General features: G+C 33.5%; 2 protein-coding genes across 3 annotated transcripts; both read left to right on the top strand.

Annotated features, from left to right (window-relative positions):
* Positions 1–5,625: 5,625 nt before the first annotated feature.
* On the top strand, positions 5,626–6,942 carry Bm11016 (Uncharacterized protein; the record flags this gene model as incomplete). Its single annotated transcript, XM_001899225.2, has 5 exons — positions 5,626–5,692; positions 6,025–6,116; positions 6,363–6,467; positions 6,593–6,796; positions 6,871–6,942. The coding sequence occupies 5 exons, from the start codon at positions 5,626–5,628 to the stop codon at positions 6,940–6,942; spliced, it is 540 nt and encodes a 179-aa protein (XP_001899260.2).
* A 2,335-nt stretch (positions 6,943–9,277) lies between these two features.
* Bm11015 (Uncharacterized protein) lies at positions 9,278–13,146 on the top strand (the record flags this gene model as incomplete). 2 transcript variants are annotated; one of them, XM_043073732.1, is made up of 14 exons in its annotated part: positions 9,278–9,339; positions 9,417–9,471; positions 9,631–9,749; positions 9,961–10,039; positions 10,130–10,297; positions 10,361–10,479; positions 10,607–10,742; positions 10,863–11,078; positions 11,197–11,361; positions 11,433–11,612; positions 11,713–11,798; positions 11,874–11,943; positions 12,566–12,724; positions 13,000–13,146. In XM_043073732.1, the coding sequence occupies 14 exons, from the start codon at positions 9,278–9,280 to the stop codon at positions 13,144–13,146; spliced, it is 1,761 nt and encodes a 586-aa protein (XP_042929666.1). The 2 variants fall into 2 exon arrangements, with proteins under 2 accessions (XP_042929666.1, XP_001899261.2); XM_001899226.2 differs by having other exon boundaries at positions 12,907–13,146.
* Between the last annotated feature and the right edge of the window lie 811 nt (positions 13,147–13,957).

Genomic DNA, 13,957 nt, shown 5'->3' with positions numbered 1-13,957 from the left:
TTACCCTGTTGCTAATAATTTGCTTGACCAACAACAAATCTGTGTGGCGGCAAGGTGAATTTCTGTCTGCTTACGGACATCGTTAATTATGAAGTTTGCTTTTATTGTTATGCTGGCTAAAATTGAATTCAAATGAGATTTTGGAACGTCTTATATTTCGAAAATCTATTAATATATTTGTATTTCCACGTACATTTTTTCATGGTCTTTCTGAATGACATTTCACTACCATACTTGTTTGATTTGAATTCTGCTGTTATTTTGAGCAAACACTTTGTTACTATAAACATGCTGATATTCTGGAACAGCGCGTTTTTTTAGTTTTGCCGTTCACATAAGGAAGGGTGCGGATCAGGTTTGTTTGCGTTGATCATTAGCTAACTTATTCTCAAATAATTTTTTCATTCCACCATTTTTTTTTTCGCTTGATTCTTTCTGTCGTTTCTGAGACCGCCACTGCATTTGAGTGCTTTCACATGATTCCGTGCCGAGGTCAGATTTTTCGGTAGATTTCAGTTGCTAATTTCAGTGTTTACGAGTGCGGAATTTCGACTGGCTAACAATATTACCCGAAATGATATACGAGCTAATTTTCATCACAGATTTGTCTGTTTATTAAGGTTTTTAGAAGTGATCCCGGTTTGGGAGTTCATCAAAGGTAAGTTACTCCTGTTACAGCATTACCATTGCTGGGCATCTTTCGACATCCTTGTGCGACTTATTGTCGCATGTCTTATTGGTATTTGTATTTTACACATTTAATATCATACACTTTTGTTCTATGCGAACAGAGAAATTTTTGCTGTCCAAATTGAAATATCCAAATTTCTCTTAAGCTAAAAACAAATCGTAATACTTCAGTGCACTTTAGTATGAAATGAAATATTTGCGGATCTTTGTCCGGACATGCACTGTTTTTTTTCTCGGGAAAATTTGAGAAAATTAAAACCTGACACTATTAAAGCTAATATATGTTGAAACTCCAGCGGAGTTTGTGTTTAATAGCGTAATATATAAAAGTATATACAGATGTGACGAATTGAATGCATTATTAAATCTGCATGTGGTCAGTTTTCTGACTATATCTCAGCTGTGCTAAACTAGTAATACCTCAATTCGATTTTGTGATGCTGTTATAGATGAGATGGGAAATTGGTCTGTGATATAAGGAGTAAATTTAGAAGTCATATGAAAATTCCTCATATGTTGGTGACTAAAGCGAGTTTTGATAAAAGACCTCTAAGCTGCTTATATCTGGCTGTTGAAATTATCTTTTTAACAACGTCAAAGGTGGTCCTTCCAAAGAATGACTAATAGTAATTTTATCTCTTCAAAAGGCCTGTTGCCGATGAAGATCTCGACACTACCACTACTGGTTACTTTTTTAAAAGAATTTTCGTTGTTAGCGAACTATGGTTGTAAACAGTTTAGTTTTAGACACATAATTACACAAGACATTGTACCTGATTTTTATAAAATTACCTAAGGACTGGTAACTGTTCAATAATTCATAAAGCACAATATGAACACGCAGTATTAAAAAATTTCCAGCTACAAAATGAAAATGTAGCAAAAATCACGAAGAGCCACTAAAATTAAAGAGTTAGGTTATTGAGAGTAGATGCTACTGGAGTATGTTTCCGTTGCGATTTCTCGTTGATTTTCTCACTGGTACATCTATAGAGCAGTCCTGTTAATGAAATACGCAGGTTGATTTGGTCGATGACGTGGTGGTATGATGGTGCCAGATTGTGATAACCTTAATAAAAATCATCGAAATTGCGCAGAAGAACGTTCATGAGCGCGGTAGATATTTATCTCCCCTTGAATAAGGACTTCTAATTTTTGAAAAGAAATGAAACCAACGTATGGTTGGTGTGTGGATATCGGATGCCGTTAATCTACCACTAATGAGAGCTGAAGCGTTACTTTGAGTACTGGCTATAATGATGTTAGAACAATGTACATCATATGAGTTGGTAACAACATTTCTCTCGTAAAGTGCAGATTACGACGTAAATTTAAGCATGATTCACAGATGGCTGAACATTGAATGGGTATTAACATTTGCTATTTTGAATTTTTTTTGTTTTCCGCAGCTTAGAAACAGACGAGCTAAACATTTCAGAAGTTCAACCGGTAGTTTAAGTTTCTGCCAGTCCTTCACATTTTTTGATTTCATCAACAATAAGAAGTCTTACTGAGAAATATTGTTTCAATCAAATTTGAAACACATATGTTGGTAATCATTCGGCTAATCCTCATATCGGGATTTATGGAAAGTCACAAATACAAAATTCAACCACATATATACTTGATATAGTTTGCCACGAATGCCTTGCTATAGTTTCTGGATGTATTGATGTTTCTGGAAATATGGATTTGTAGATAGCTGATTCTAATTCCTCAATATCATTATCAGGACATTTTGAAGCAACTAGTTCTTCAACTTATTGTCTCTTATCAAAATATTGTGATAACGATGGTCGTGATTATTTGCTGTTTAAAACAAAAATTTAAGCCTTAACAAATTTGTGCAAGTTGTGGAAACTAAATCTGGGTCCAGGAGAAGTTTAACCATAATAGCTTCCGCTAATTACCAGTCCATGCCACTTTCGTATCATTCCAGCCCTTTATAAGACAGTATTATATTATTCAAATTCTAATTTCGAGCTGTTATTTAAAAATGTTAACTTCAATGTTGACTGGTATTGAGGTGAGTGAGAAATTATTAAAACCATTCTTCCATGTTCTCGAACCGTTTGTTTCCCTTCATCTTGAATATAAACAACCATTTCAAACGCATGGTTTTGGTTAGTTTCATTTCCGGCAGAACTTCATAAAAAGTTTTGACAACAATAAGCTGTACCACATCAGCAGGATTGATACGGACACCTTTAATGCTAAATATACGTGATAACTTCGTATTTGTTGTATTATCATATTGCAAAGCGATATAATCTCGTAATCCCCATGCTCTATCATCTTAATAACTGCATACAATATTCGACAATTCGCCACCGCTCTATCAGTATAGAAATTCCGAAAGGCAGGAATACCTTTTCCAGCTGAATACTATACCGATTAATTCAAATAGCATATCACAGCGTTCAACGAACCAGTGATATATTCGTTGATGATATTGGTATTTAACTAATTCTAGTAAAGCATATCACTTAAATTAAAATGTAATGCAAACCTACCAAATAGGATCACTTAGTTTAACATTAACCTTAACTTGCCTAATTTGGGAATGTTCAGCTGATTTCTGACCATGTTTTCTTGTATTTTATGCTCTTGCAGTTTGCGAATTCAGTTTCTTTTCCTTTTTTCAATTTCTTCATTATCACCTTGAATTTATCATAGTTGATACGATTCAAATCTCTCTAGGATTCAGTTCTTCATCACTTTATTATTATCATTTGGTATCTTAAAAATTACTGAAATCTAAGTTTTCTTTGAAATATTTTAGCATCAAATGAAAGATTAAAAAACATCAGTATTAATTAATATATAATAAAGTGATGAAAAGAGATATGAATGAATTATTCTGCTAAATAGATAAATCAAACAGTAGTAATTATTCTAACGATTATCATTATTCATATAAATTAACCAGGCAAAATGTAAAGATAAGTTCAATCAGTAGATTGAATCATTCAATTTGCTAATACTGAATGTTATGCATAAGTAGTGTTGTGAATCAGGGATACAATTTACAGTTCATAAATTAACTGTGCAGACATCAAGTAACTTTTGTGATCCTGAAAAAGGAATCAAAACATTTTGAATATAGGCTTTGTAAAAAAGGAAACAAGAAATTTTTGATTTTCCAGTTATTTACTGAGAAATTGTGTGCATGTAGCTGTAAAAGAGAATTGGGTGCATATTTTTGTGCTTATATCTTACTGAATATTTGAAAGTGAACACACTTTTGTACAAATATAAACTTTTCTTCGACTAAAACTTGACAATAAAGCGTTTCCAACTTAAATCAGAATAGTGTTAGATATGACTACTTGGGAATATGTCTAAAGGCATATATTACCTTCTGCATGGATCAGAAAATGTCAGGAAATTGATTACTTGTTCACAAATAAGAATTTGAATTAGCTTTCAGCACAAATTTAGATTTTGCAGATTCTTCATGTTTGGGTCTGAGTAATGGCTTCCAATGTACCGAATATCTCGCAGTATGCATTTCGTGTAAATACTGAATACTCAAGACCATAAAAATTTTGATCAAGAGATTTGCCAACCATTATGAGTTTTTAGGAATTGGCAATTCACATATTTAAGAGAACTAAAGTTAAATCGATAGTTAAGGTTTTTTTTTAGAATCAAGTGGCTAAATGTGAAGCTAAATAGGAGGACATGGAAACGGCGGTACAAGATGAATTGAATTGTTTCAATGGTTTGTAGTGCATATGGTATCATTATTAGCTGATGTTTATCCTTCGGCATTTCAAATCTACGAATGTCGCCAATTTCAGGACTCAATGAGTATGTGAATCATTGCAATTCCTTTACTGGTTGACCAGGCAGTTAACTATAATTTACATTAGAAAAAAATTAAACTAGGATAAATTAGAAATTAAATTATTTTCAGTTTATTTATGTGAAAGAATGCCCGATGTGTTATATAATAAAATTTGTGGAGCTAAGATTGTTGCATATCTTGATGAACGAGCTGTGATGTCTTGGTTTTTTTTGGTATATCTAGAATTTGCATAGAAGAGGTTCCAAATTTCCTTTTTACTCTATTTATAGATAGTTACCAGTCGATAATGTAGTAACATCATTATTAGTCGAATAAGTTGGTAACAGTTATCAGACGAAGTCAAAAATTCAAGGTAAATGTATTTTCAGAATGCGATGACATATCGCATTTTTTATCCAGAAACCAGCACTGTTAATGCAGCAAATGCAGCACATCTTCGAACCGAACATTTTATAGGAAAGACAAAGGGAACTTCTAGCTTCTGAAGCTGAATCGTAGAAATAACAAGCAAGATCATCTTCTTTGAATTGGTTAGCTTGAGACTTAAGCCTAAATTGGAATAACAATCATTTCAGAGACTATATTCTCCAATTAATTATTCATATGTTTTAGCAGAAAATATATCGCACTTTTTGTTGTTAAAAAAGAAATTTGATTTCAGTACCGCAGCATGTGCCTAAGGTAAATGTCACTTTTTTAAGAATATCAGCCACTAATTTTTTTAAAATCAGCAGAACAAAAAAATCAGACAGCTAAAACTTCTTATTTTAGTGGCAAATTTATTATGTCCTCAATACTAGGAATGATGCGCATCAATATTTGTCTAAGCGAGAAAAGCATTCGAGCAACTTAAATCACAGCGAAACAAGATTTTGCTAATAACAAAATTCTTTGTTTTTAGAAATTTCAGATTTCTCATGCATTAACTTGTCGGATAATACATATGGCGATATGCATCCTACGGAATTTTATATATCTATATAAGGTCCTAAAAGCCAAACTAAATCTAAAATAGATTTAATTTTCCTGTTAATTACCGATATTATAGGAAACAAAACCGAGAAACATACCTGAAAAACATGAAGTATTTGATGCCAATCCTAGTGAAAACGAAGATTTTGTGAATGAAGCATTTTCTGATGACAGAAGAGCATTCTAGGGGACCTATGGACACGTCAACATTGGACGCAGGTTTTCTCCTACTCCTTTAATTGATGGCATGTATGGCCAAAAATGTTCAATATACTTCATTATATGTATAGTTGACAGTCTAATATATCAGTGGTGTTCCTAGTGCTGTAAACGTATGATGAAATGACTGTAAAATGTTTAATAGTTTATTGTGAGTTGACATCCTGAAATTTTGGAAATTATAAGTGAAATTCTGGACATTTATTTTCTTTAAACTTACGTTCCATAACTAATGCTGGTTCAATTGCTTTTGATGAGATAGATAGGTACCGAAAAGTTTTTTATAGAGTTTGAATTTTTCAGGAAGTAGTTAAATGAACTTGAATGTTTAGAAAACGTCTCTGCATGGGAAAATCACAAGCTAGAATCTGAACTTGCTATTTTGGGCGACAAGGAGTCAGTTTTAGTTAAGGATCATCCACCAGTTAACACTAGCAATCTGAGGATATGACATAACTGGAACATCGCTCATAACAAGTATTAGCACTTTATTTCTTGATTAATTTCATTGTAACGATCGAAATTACTCTGACAGAATATGATGCCGATATTTCAAGGCCTAGTGTCGAAAATATTTCATTGTACATAAGAATCAAGATGCGATCATAAATCAAGATGCTGCACAGGTCGTAATCCATGAAATGTTTCTTAGTATGTATTATAAATGTAGGTTTCGGATCGATTGCCAGATGCAGCATATGAAAAAAGCTTTTCACTTGAATTCACATTATATGAGGCAGTTTTATACGACTGTCCTGTACCGTTTATATTTCATGTACAATAGGAAAAGTATGTTACTATGGTTAAGCATGTGTGTCATAGACATTTGCTGAACCACCTGTACGAACATCTGTTGAAAAAGTCTGCTTCAAGCTTTTTGATTTTAGTATAATTTTCCAGGACTTGGTGAGTTCATATATAGAAACAATTCTTAAGACGGTTATGGTTTTTGAGGTTATTACTGGAGCACCAAATCTGACGAGAGTGTACAATAATTTAGCGGGAAAATTCATGGATGAGGTCGCAAATTTCACAGGTCATCAGGCGCTAGTGAATCTTCAATTCGATCACAAATCACAGATGTCACGAATTTTGATCCTCTCGGTAAGTATATTAATTGCGCTGAAAATTCCTAGCAATTTGTCATGATTTTCAGAAAACAATGAAGATCCTTACAGAGTTTTGTCTCAGGAGATCCGATGGCATTTATGTCAATAGCTGTTCAACAGAAAAGTAGCACTGCTTCTTGACAACACTAATTCATTAAGATATGCGAAGTTTCAGAAACGTGTTTGGATGAGGCATTTTAGAATTTCTCATATTTAGGAATATAACAGAAAGCTGAGCTTCGCAATTTACGCAATGAAGTAGCAACACACTGAAACCGGATCTGTTTCCACTACCAACACAGCGGAAGTACTTCTGTCGCCACAATGACGAAGCTATAACGTAGTGAACAAAGGCTATTGTTTTAAGTGATTTTAATCTACTTTGTAACCTTAACACCCATAAAATCCCTCCCAATTTTCTTCCTTAGAAAGCCATTGATTATAATTCCTTGTTTGGTATGGATCGGTTGCGAGGTGTCTAGCTTGCTTGTATCTTTAAAAGGTTTATAATTAAGTTACATTTGTGTGTTATGTATCAATTCATTATTGTAATGCTGTATAATTTTTGATGTTAATCTGTGGTTTAATTATCCAAGTTTGAGGTTTGAATAATAAAGTATTTCATTAGGACTTCCACAGTACACGTACACAGAACGGAACCAGTACAGATTCGAGATTCTACTAGTATCGAGGACAAAGAAGTCAACGATCTGAACCATCAAGAAAAGAAAACGACTTTGTTTGACAAGGAAACAGGGCAGTAAGAAAGAAATTCTAAATTTGCTTTTACTACTTCTACTAAAGCAAACTGAAAGAGGTTTCATGTTTCATTGAGAAGCTAATGTAACAACGGATCAAAACCTTGTAGGATTTTTTTTTTTGTATTCATTCTTTGCATCGTTGTTCCGATGATATTGAATGAAACTAAAAAGCTTCTGACAGCTATTGTTTAATTTTCATGTGATTTAATCATGTTGCATCGATTGTCTGGATGCTCTGATGCTGAAGATTGCTGAACGGAGTTGGTATCCTGCTTAGGAGGAATGGCAGCAGTCATGACTTCCCTGATGAATTGAAATTCGACGTAACGCCATCTTTTGCCAACAGCACCTCCAATTAAATTTAGAATGTCAAATCAAAATATGAAGAATTCCCAAAATTCCCATTTTAATTGCAGTTTTAAGAAAAACCAAGGTCGGAAGTTTTCGTTACATGTGAAGAATATCTGGCGACTTTTTCGATTGTTTCAGGGAACACCGAATTTAACATACAGTTTTATTCTGTCATTAACCAGGTAATAAGAATAAGAAACTTCCGCTCCGCTCGTCTTTTTTGTTTCTGGTTCCTTCATAACTAAATGAGTAACAATTCCATTCCAAAATACCGATTTCGGATCTCTAACTAATCCCTTTTACCAATTAAGGAGTAAACGGTCGTGCTTGCTGAAGTTATTGACGAATTTGATCAAAATTACCATTTGCCTTTTTCATGCATCTACTTCTCTTCTTTGTAATCATTAACTATGATAAAAAAATGAAGCTCATAGTTGTGTTCGAAAATAGCTAAATGAATTGGTAGTCACAATTGGTGACCTAAATGTCCACATCTCCACGGCATGCGGTCTTGACAAAGAAGGAAGGTCCCGATTTCTAACTTACTCGAGCTTGGTAAACTACTTTTCTAGTTGTTTCAATCTTGACCAGAAACTCGATTTCTCGCAGGCAATGGATATTAGAAAAACCTACGAGAATGAACCCAATGTTTCATCTCAAATATGTTATGAAATCAAAGTCGGTTGTTCTTCCTAGACGGAAGAGAAGTGCGGAGCAAGGGTGATGATAATCTGCTAGAAACATAACGGAGCGACAAGGTAACGCAGTGTCGAAGATAAACAGGAAAAGTCGTAAATGCTACGTGGAAACTGAGAAGTGCAGTAAAGGCTTTCTTACTACTGCAAATGTTATCTTCAGCAGCCTAGTCGTACCCCCTAAAATGACCACTTCGGTTTATGACCGATTCGCGAATGTGGTTGCAAACTGATAGTGTGTGACGAATGGTTGTGTGCGGTGGAAACGAGCTCATTTTGTGTGTTTCGATACGCTGACACAGTTTAAGTACCTTTTTTTAGCATTTATAGTCTTGGATTTAAAAGTTTTGATTTCATCAACTTTCAGCTTTTTCTGTGCTGATGAACGATAGTTCTGTATGTCGATTTTCAGGTTGATTTTAATTCCTATCGTTGAATAAGTTGCCTTTTCCTTGAGTTTGAAGTGGTCTGGAGAGTCAGTGATGGCGACCTTTTGGACGTCGAGAGACTCTCATCCATACTTTATATGAAGATGTTTGGAAGCTTTTTTATGTTACGTACAATGTTAGTTGGTAATATCGAATTGATGGCAAGAACAAGAAAGGATTAAATATTTAACGATTTTACAGATATTGATTTGCCTAGATAATTAAATGTTTGGAAGAAGTTATGGTACCGAGAAAGCGATTCTGCCCTAAAATAACAGAAAAGGATGTGGAGACGATAATGAAGTAATTTTTTTCTCTTTTTTTTTTTACATTGTATGATTTCTCTACAGCTCTGCACTTCTTGAACTGCGGTTTTTTAGATTGTGTCGTAGCACTGTACAAACGTTTAAATCTATCGGTGATGTCTTTCTCTTTGTAAGTTTTAATTTATGCATACCATTTCTTTTTGGCTTTCATATTTTCCTTTTCTTCCTTTTTTTTTTTTTTGACAAACCTCTAACGTCTTAGTCTGATTAAATGTTTCTTCTTGATAGTGATTTTCCGTACGAATCTGCTATTAGCAAGAATTTCCAGAACTTCAATGGAAAGCACAGTAGTTTTTCTATTGGTTATGCTTTATTGTTGGCGTTTAGAGAATCTGACGGTATTGAAAATTTGAGAAATCGAGTGGTCCTTATTTATTTGTTGTACAGGTTTCTTCTTATCTCGTGGTTTTTAATATTGGTAGTGAGTACTATTAATAGTATCGATATCGGCATTTATGAGTATTTATTAATATTTTATTAGTATTTGGTATAAAATATTGGAAAGGACACCTAATATTGGATAATTCTGTTACTTAGTTAGCACTTCAGTTATGTTGTTATTTCTGATGTTCATTCTGTCTTCTCTTATTATTTCCAGATCTGCTGAACTGGATGGCGTAGCAACAAAGGGCGATATTCTTCAACATCCTTTTCTCTCTTTTTTCCTATCCATTATGGTAATGTGGACAATTTCTCGTGCTTGACGCGTAATTAAAAAACTGAAACATTTTAATTTACCATAGTTTGCACTTTTTTACATTTTTCAGGAATATGACAAACATTCGAAGGATAATTCTGTAGAAGTCGAAATGATGGGCTGTCCAAAACTTGGAGCTCGTGAGAAATACATTACTGGTTGTTTATTAACAGAAATGTTGGACAAAATTACCAATCGTACTCCAGTCGACATTACTATGATGAAAATTCCAGAGCAGGTTGTATTTTTACTGAAATAAATTATTATTGCTTTTTTTAAACTTTTATTTGCTTGTTTTAAGGATTTTGATGTAACGCAGCATATAACGGCGCTTAAAAATCGACAAGCAAAGTATCCTTCGGTTGCTTCTGTGACTGCTCCAGCTGTTATCAGAATATTAAACGAAAGAATGAAAAATCAGTATGGTTTGCGTTTACTTTTAAATGAGATTTGCAGTATTATTATTATATAGCAAAGTATAGTGATTTCAGTAAATTATCTTTTTTAGTCTTCAAAAATGGATTTAATTAAGGGACTACCTTTTTAGAGACAAGTTAATTGGCGTCGAATCACTGGCATCTATGTTGCTTCCCAATTTGTTAACAAATTCTTATTTATTTGATATTCTTCCTCCTTCATTTCATCGCGTCACACCTACATTAATGCCTCCTTCAGATGACGAGGTAGGACTAAGTTTGCATATCTTTTATTTCCAGTTTTAGCATCAGTGTGAAAATTTTTAATCCTATAGCAAGATATCGTAATATGTGTTCTTGTTTTACGCCGATATTTTTCAGTTTCAGTTTCTGTATCCTTTCATTTTGGATCCGATGTGGGTGGAAACGAGCGTTGAGAAACAGAATGTACGAGCGTTATCCATCGTCTCTCGAGTTTGTAACCCAATGATTACTGTTCATGAAAACCGGATAATAAGTGAGAAACCAGAAAATGTTGAGTTGAAAACATCTCCTGTTAGAATTAAGGAAATACGTTCTGATTCTGTGGATGCTTCTCATAAGGTTTGCTCTAAGTAATCTGTTTTTAAATGTATTTGAATTGTATGCTTCTGATTCGCTCTCTGTTTGTTTAAGCTTTCGCTTTTATTAATTTTATCCAAAAATGATATTGTCCTTGCAGATTGGCTCTTCATTTCCCGGTATTGTGACGCCTGTATCAGACAATAAAAAATTGGTTGAGCCTTGCCGCACGTCTTCAGCGCTCTTAATGTCAGGAAAAACTGATGCCTTCATCAGTGCTACTCTGGTAGAGCCAGAAACGGATGCAACGCCTCCAACCTCCGAAGTATATATTTAAGTCAAAATGGAAGTTCTTTTTTCTTTTTCGATTATGATATTTTTATAATACTACTGCAGTGTCAAACGGCTGTATCATCTTCATCCGAAAAAAAACAACCGATGACGTGTGAGGAGGCTACAGAACTGCTAAAAAAATCTTTGGTGTCAATCATCGCAAGAACAGAAGCACAGAGATTAGCTGAAGCTATTGCGCAAGATCCTTCGTTGGCCAAATTTGTAGATATCCCCTTAACCAAGGTTGCATTTGTATTTAATCCATTATTAAATTATGTTTTAAAAATTTAGATTTTACATTGCAGGAATCATAGTTCTCATAGTCCAAATTTGTAAATTTCAGTTTGATAAATATATTGATGATAACCCGGCAATTGCAGCAGCTATTATTGTAACCCGAATCACCGAAAACTGCAGCGAATTGCCTCAGTAATTATTTTTCTGAAGTTTATTATTCATTTTTAGTTCTGTATCGTATTTATTGATTGTTGTATTTGTTTACAGGTTTTTTCAATTACTTGCTGGAATGAAGATCTCAGTACAAGCCATGGAAGTAGTAAACAGATTGTGTACCGTATGTTTTAAGATTTAATAACTTGAATAGTCTTAAATCTTAAAGTTGTGGTTGGAATTTTAACTTGAACAGTTTTGCTGTTGTTAACTTACAACTATATTATTCCAATTTCTTTCACTTTTCATCTTTGTTGAGCGTCTTATATACCACTTTGAATAAAAGCAAAAAAAGATCATTTTCAATCTTTGAACTTGCATATCAGCTTATTGAAATATAGAAAATTAGCTTATGTAATCTCGAATTTTGTAGTTGCAATAATTTGTCTTTCTCATGATTGCTGTAGGATTTATATCGGATCAAAAAATAAGGGTTGTAGGAGTCACGTGAGCAACATAAGAACAAAAACGCAAGTCTATGTTGTTCCTGGCTTATGTTTTGTGTGTATAATGTACACACACAACATAAGCCTTTTTATAGCTTTCTGAAAGAAATGTAAAGAGTGGAGAAAGTAATTGGAGTGTCGACTTAGAAAAAACCTGGCTAAAAACTGGTATAGAATATAATTAAGGCATCATTTGTATCATCTCCTTCGCAGAAGAAATAGAGCTTAATATTTATGAATGCTCATACTGCTAGTTGATTATTTTTCCATTGTTTATGTAAAACTGATCAAAAAATTTAGCAAGTTGAATTTCCACAAGAATATCTCAACAGTTATATTGCAACATGTGTACGTCGTTGTGAGGAACCAGATCAGACACCGTTCATGCAGTGCCGTCAAGTACGGGTGGTGTGCGTTTTTCTTTCAGCACTTATTCGAAGTCGTACTTGGGATGTTCGTGTATGTTCTTTTGTTATAATTGCATTTTGCTAATAACTTTTTAATTTTAAAAATTTTAATCTCATAATCTCGATATGCAGTAGATTATGATAGCTTGAAATGTTTGGAGTGTATTTGAAGAGTTGAAAATTCTTTTTTTGCAATACCTTGTACCAAAGATTCGACTAAATTTTTATTTTTAGCCGTTATCAGTAGAGTTGCAAGCTTTTGTTCTGAAGTTTAATCACGTACGTGAAGCAGCTTCTCTATATCAAGCTATTTTAATGGCACTTCAGCCATCTGTAGATTCGACGACAGATTGTTCTGCTTCTTCCCATGGTCTTTCAAATAAAGTATCCGGAAATATCGCGGTGAATTTGACTCCTAATAATTCTGGTGAACTAATTACTGTCGACAGAAGAGATGGTCGTCGCAATAACTGAGTAGCTGTCGTTTACCAAATTTTGTTATGTTCCATTGATTTTGGTGAGTGTTTCTTGTTACTTACAGTTCTTTTTTGAATATTCTAAATGTTCGTTAGATTGAACTTGGAGGAAGTTTTGTAAAGTCTCGAAATCCAAATCGATACCAAAACAAAAACTTTATTATACCATTTGCCAAAGTTATTTGCTCACTGCCATGTGAAGAATTATTTCTCTGTAGACTTGTTATCCCAGCCTTTTTTTCATTCACGTCATATTATAGTAGTTAATAGTTTACTTTTTTGTTTTTTGTATGTATATTCAGGAAACATAGGATAGCTTCAGTTTTTGAAACTGATGAGCTATCCTCTGCTTCCTAAAGATTTCTTGGAAATAGAATAGGGATTGAAAATTCATCTCTTCCACTCAAGTAAAAAAATATCACGCTAGTTTATGTTGGATTTCAATTTTTTTTTTTTTTTTTTTTGTTGGATTTTTTTGTGTGATGGGTGTATTATCGCGATTTTCAACAGAAATTTCGAAACTAGAATTAATCTGAATTAGATTTGTATTTGATTAGAGGATCTTTACCGAGGGATTCAATATTTTTGCTTTTTCGGTATATTGATTATGCTTTTGTTCATGTCCTTTTTTTGTTCATGTCCTCTTACTGCTTTATGTTCTGCTCAAAAAATTTGTTAAAATAGGCATTATGCTACTTTAAAATTATTAATTATCCTTTTTGCAAGCAAAATATATACCAATACAAAAATAAGTTTGAGGAGTTTCGTATGTTTTGATTGCAGTTTTTGGCTGTTAGGTTTTCCTGGAC

The sequence above is a fragment of the Brugia malayi genome (genome assembly GCF_000002995.4).
Source record: "Brugia malayi strain FR3 genome assembly, contig: Bm_v4_ChrX_scaffold_001, whole genome shotgun sequence".
Taxonomy (NCBI): Eukaryota; Metazoa; Nematoda; class Chromadorea; order Rhabditida; family Onchocercidae; genus Brugia; species Brugia malayi.
Note: the sequence above shows the minus strand (reverse complement) of the source record. Positions and strands in the feature narration are given on the sequence as shown.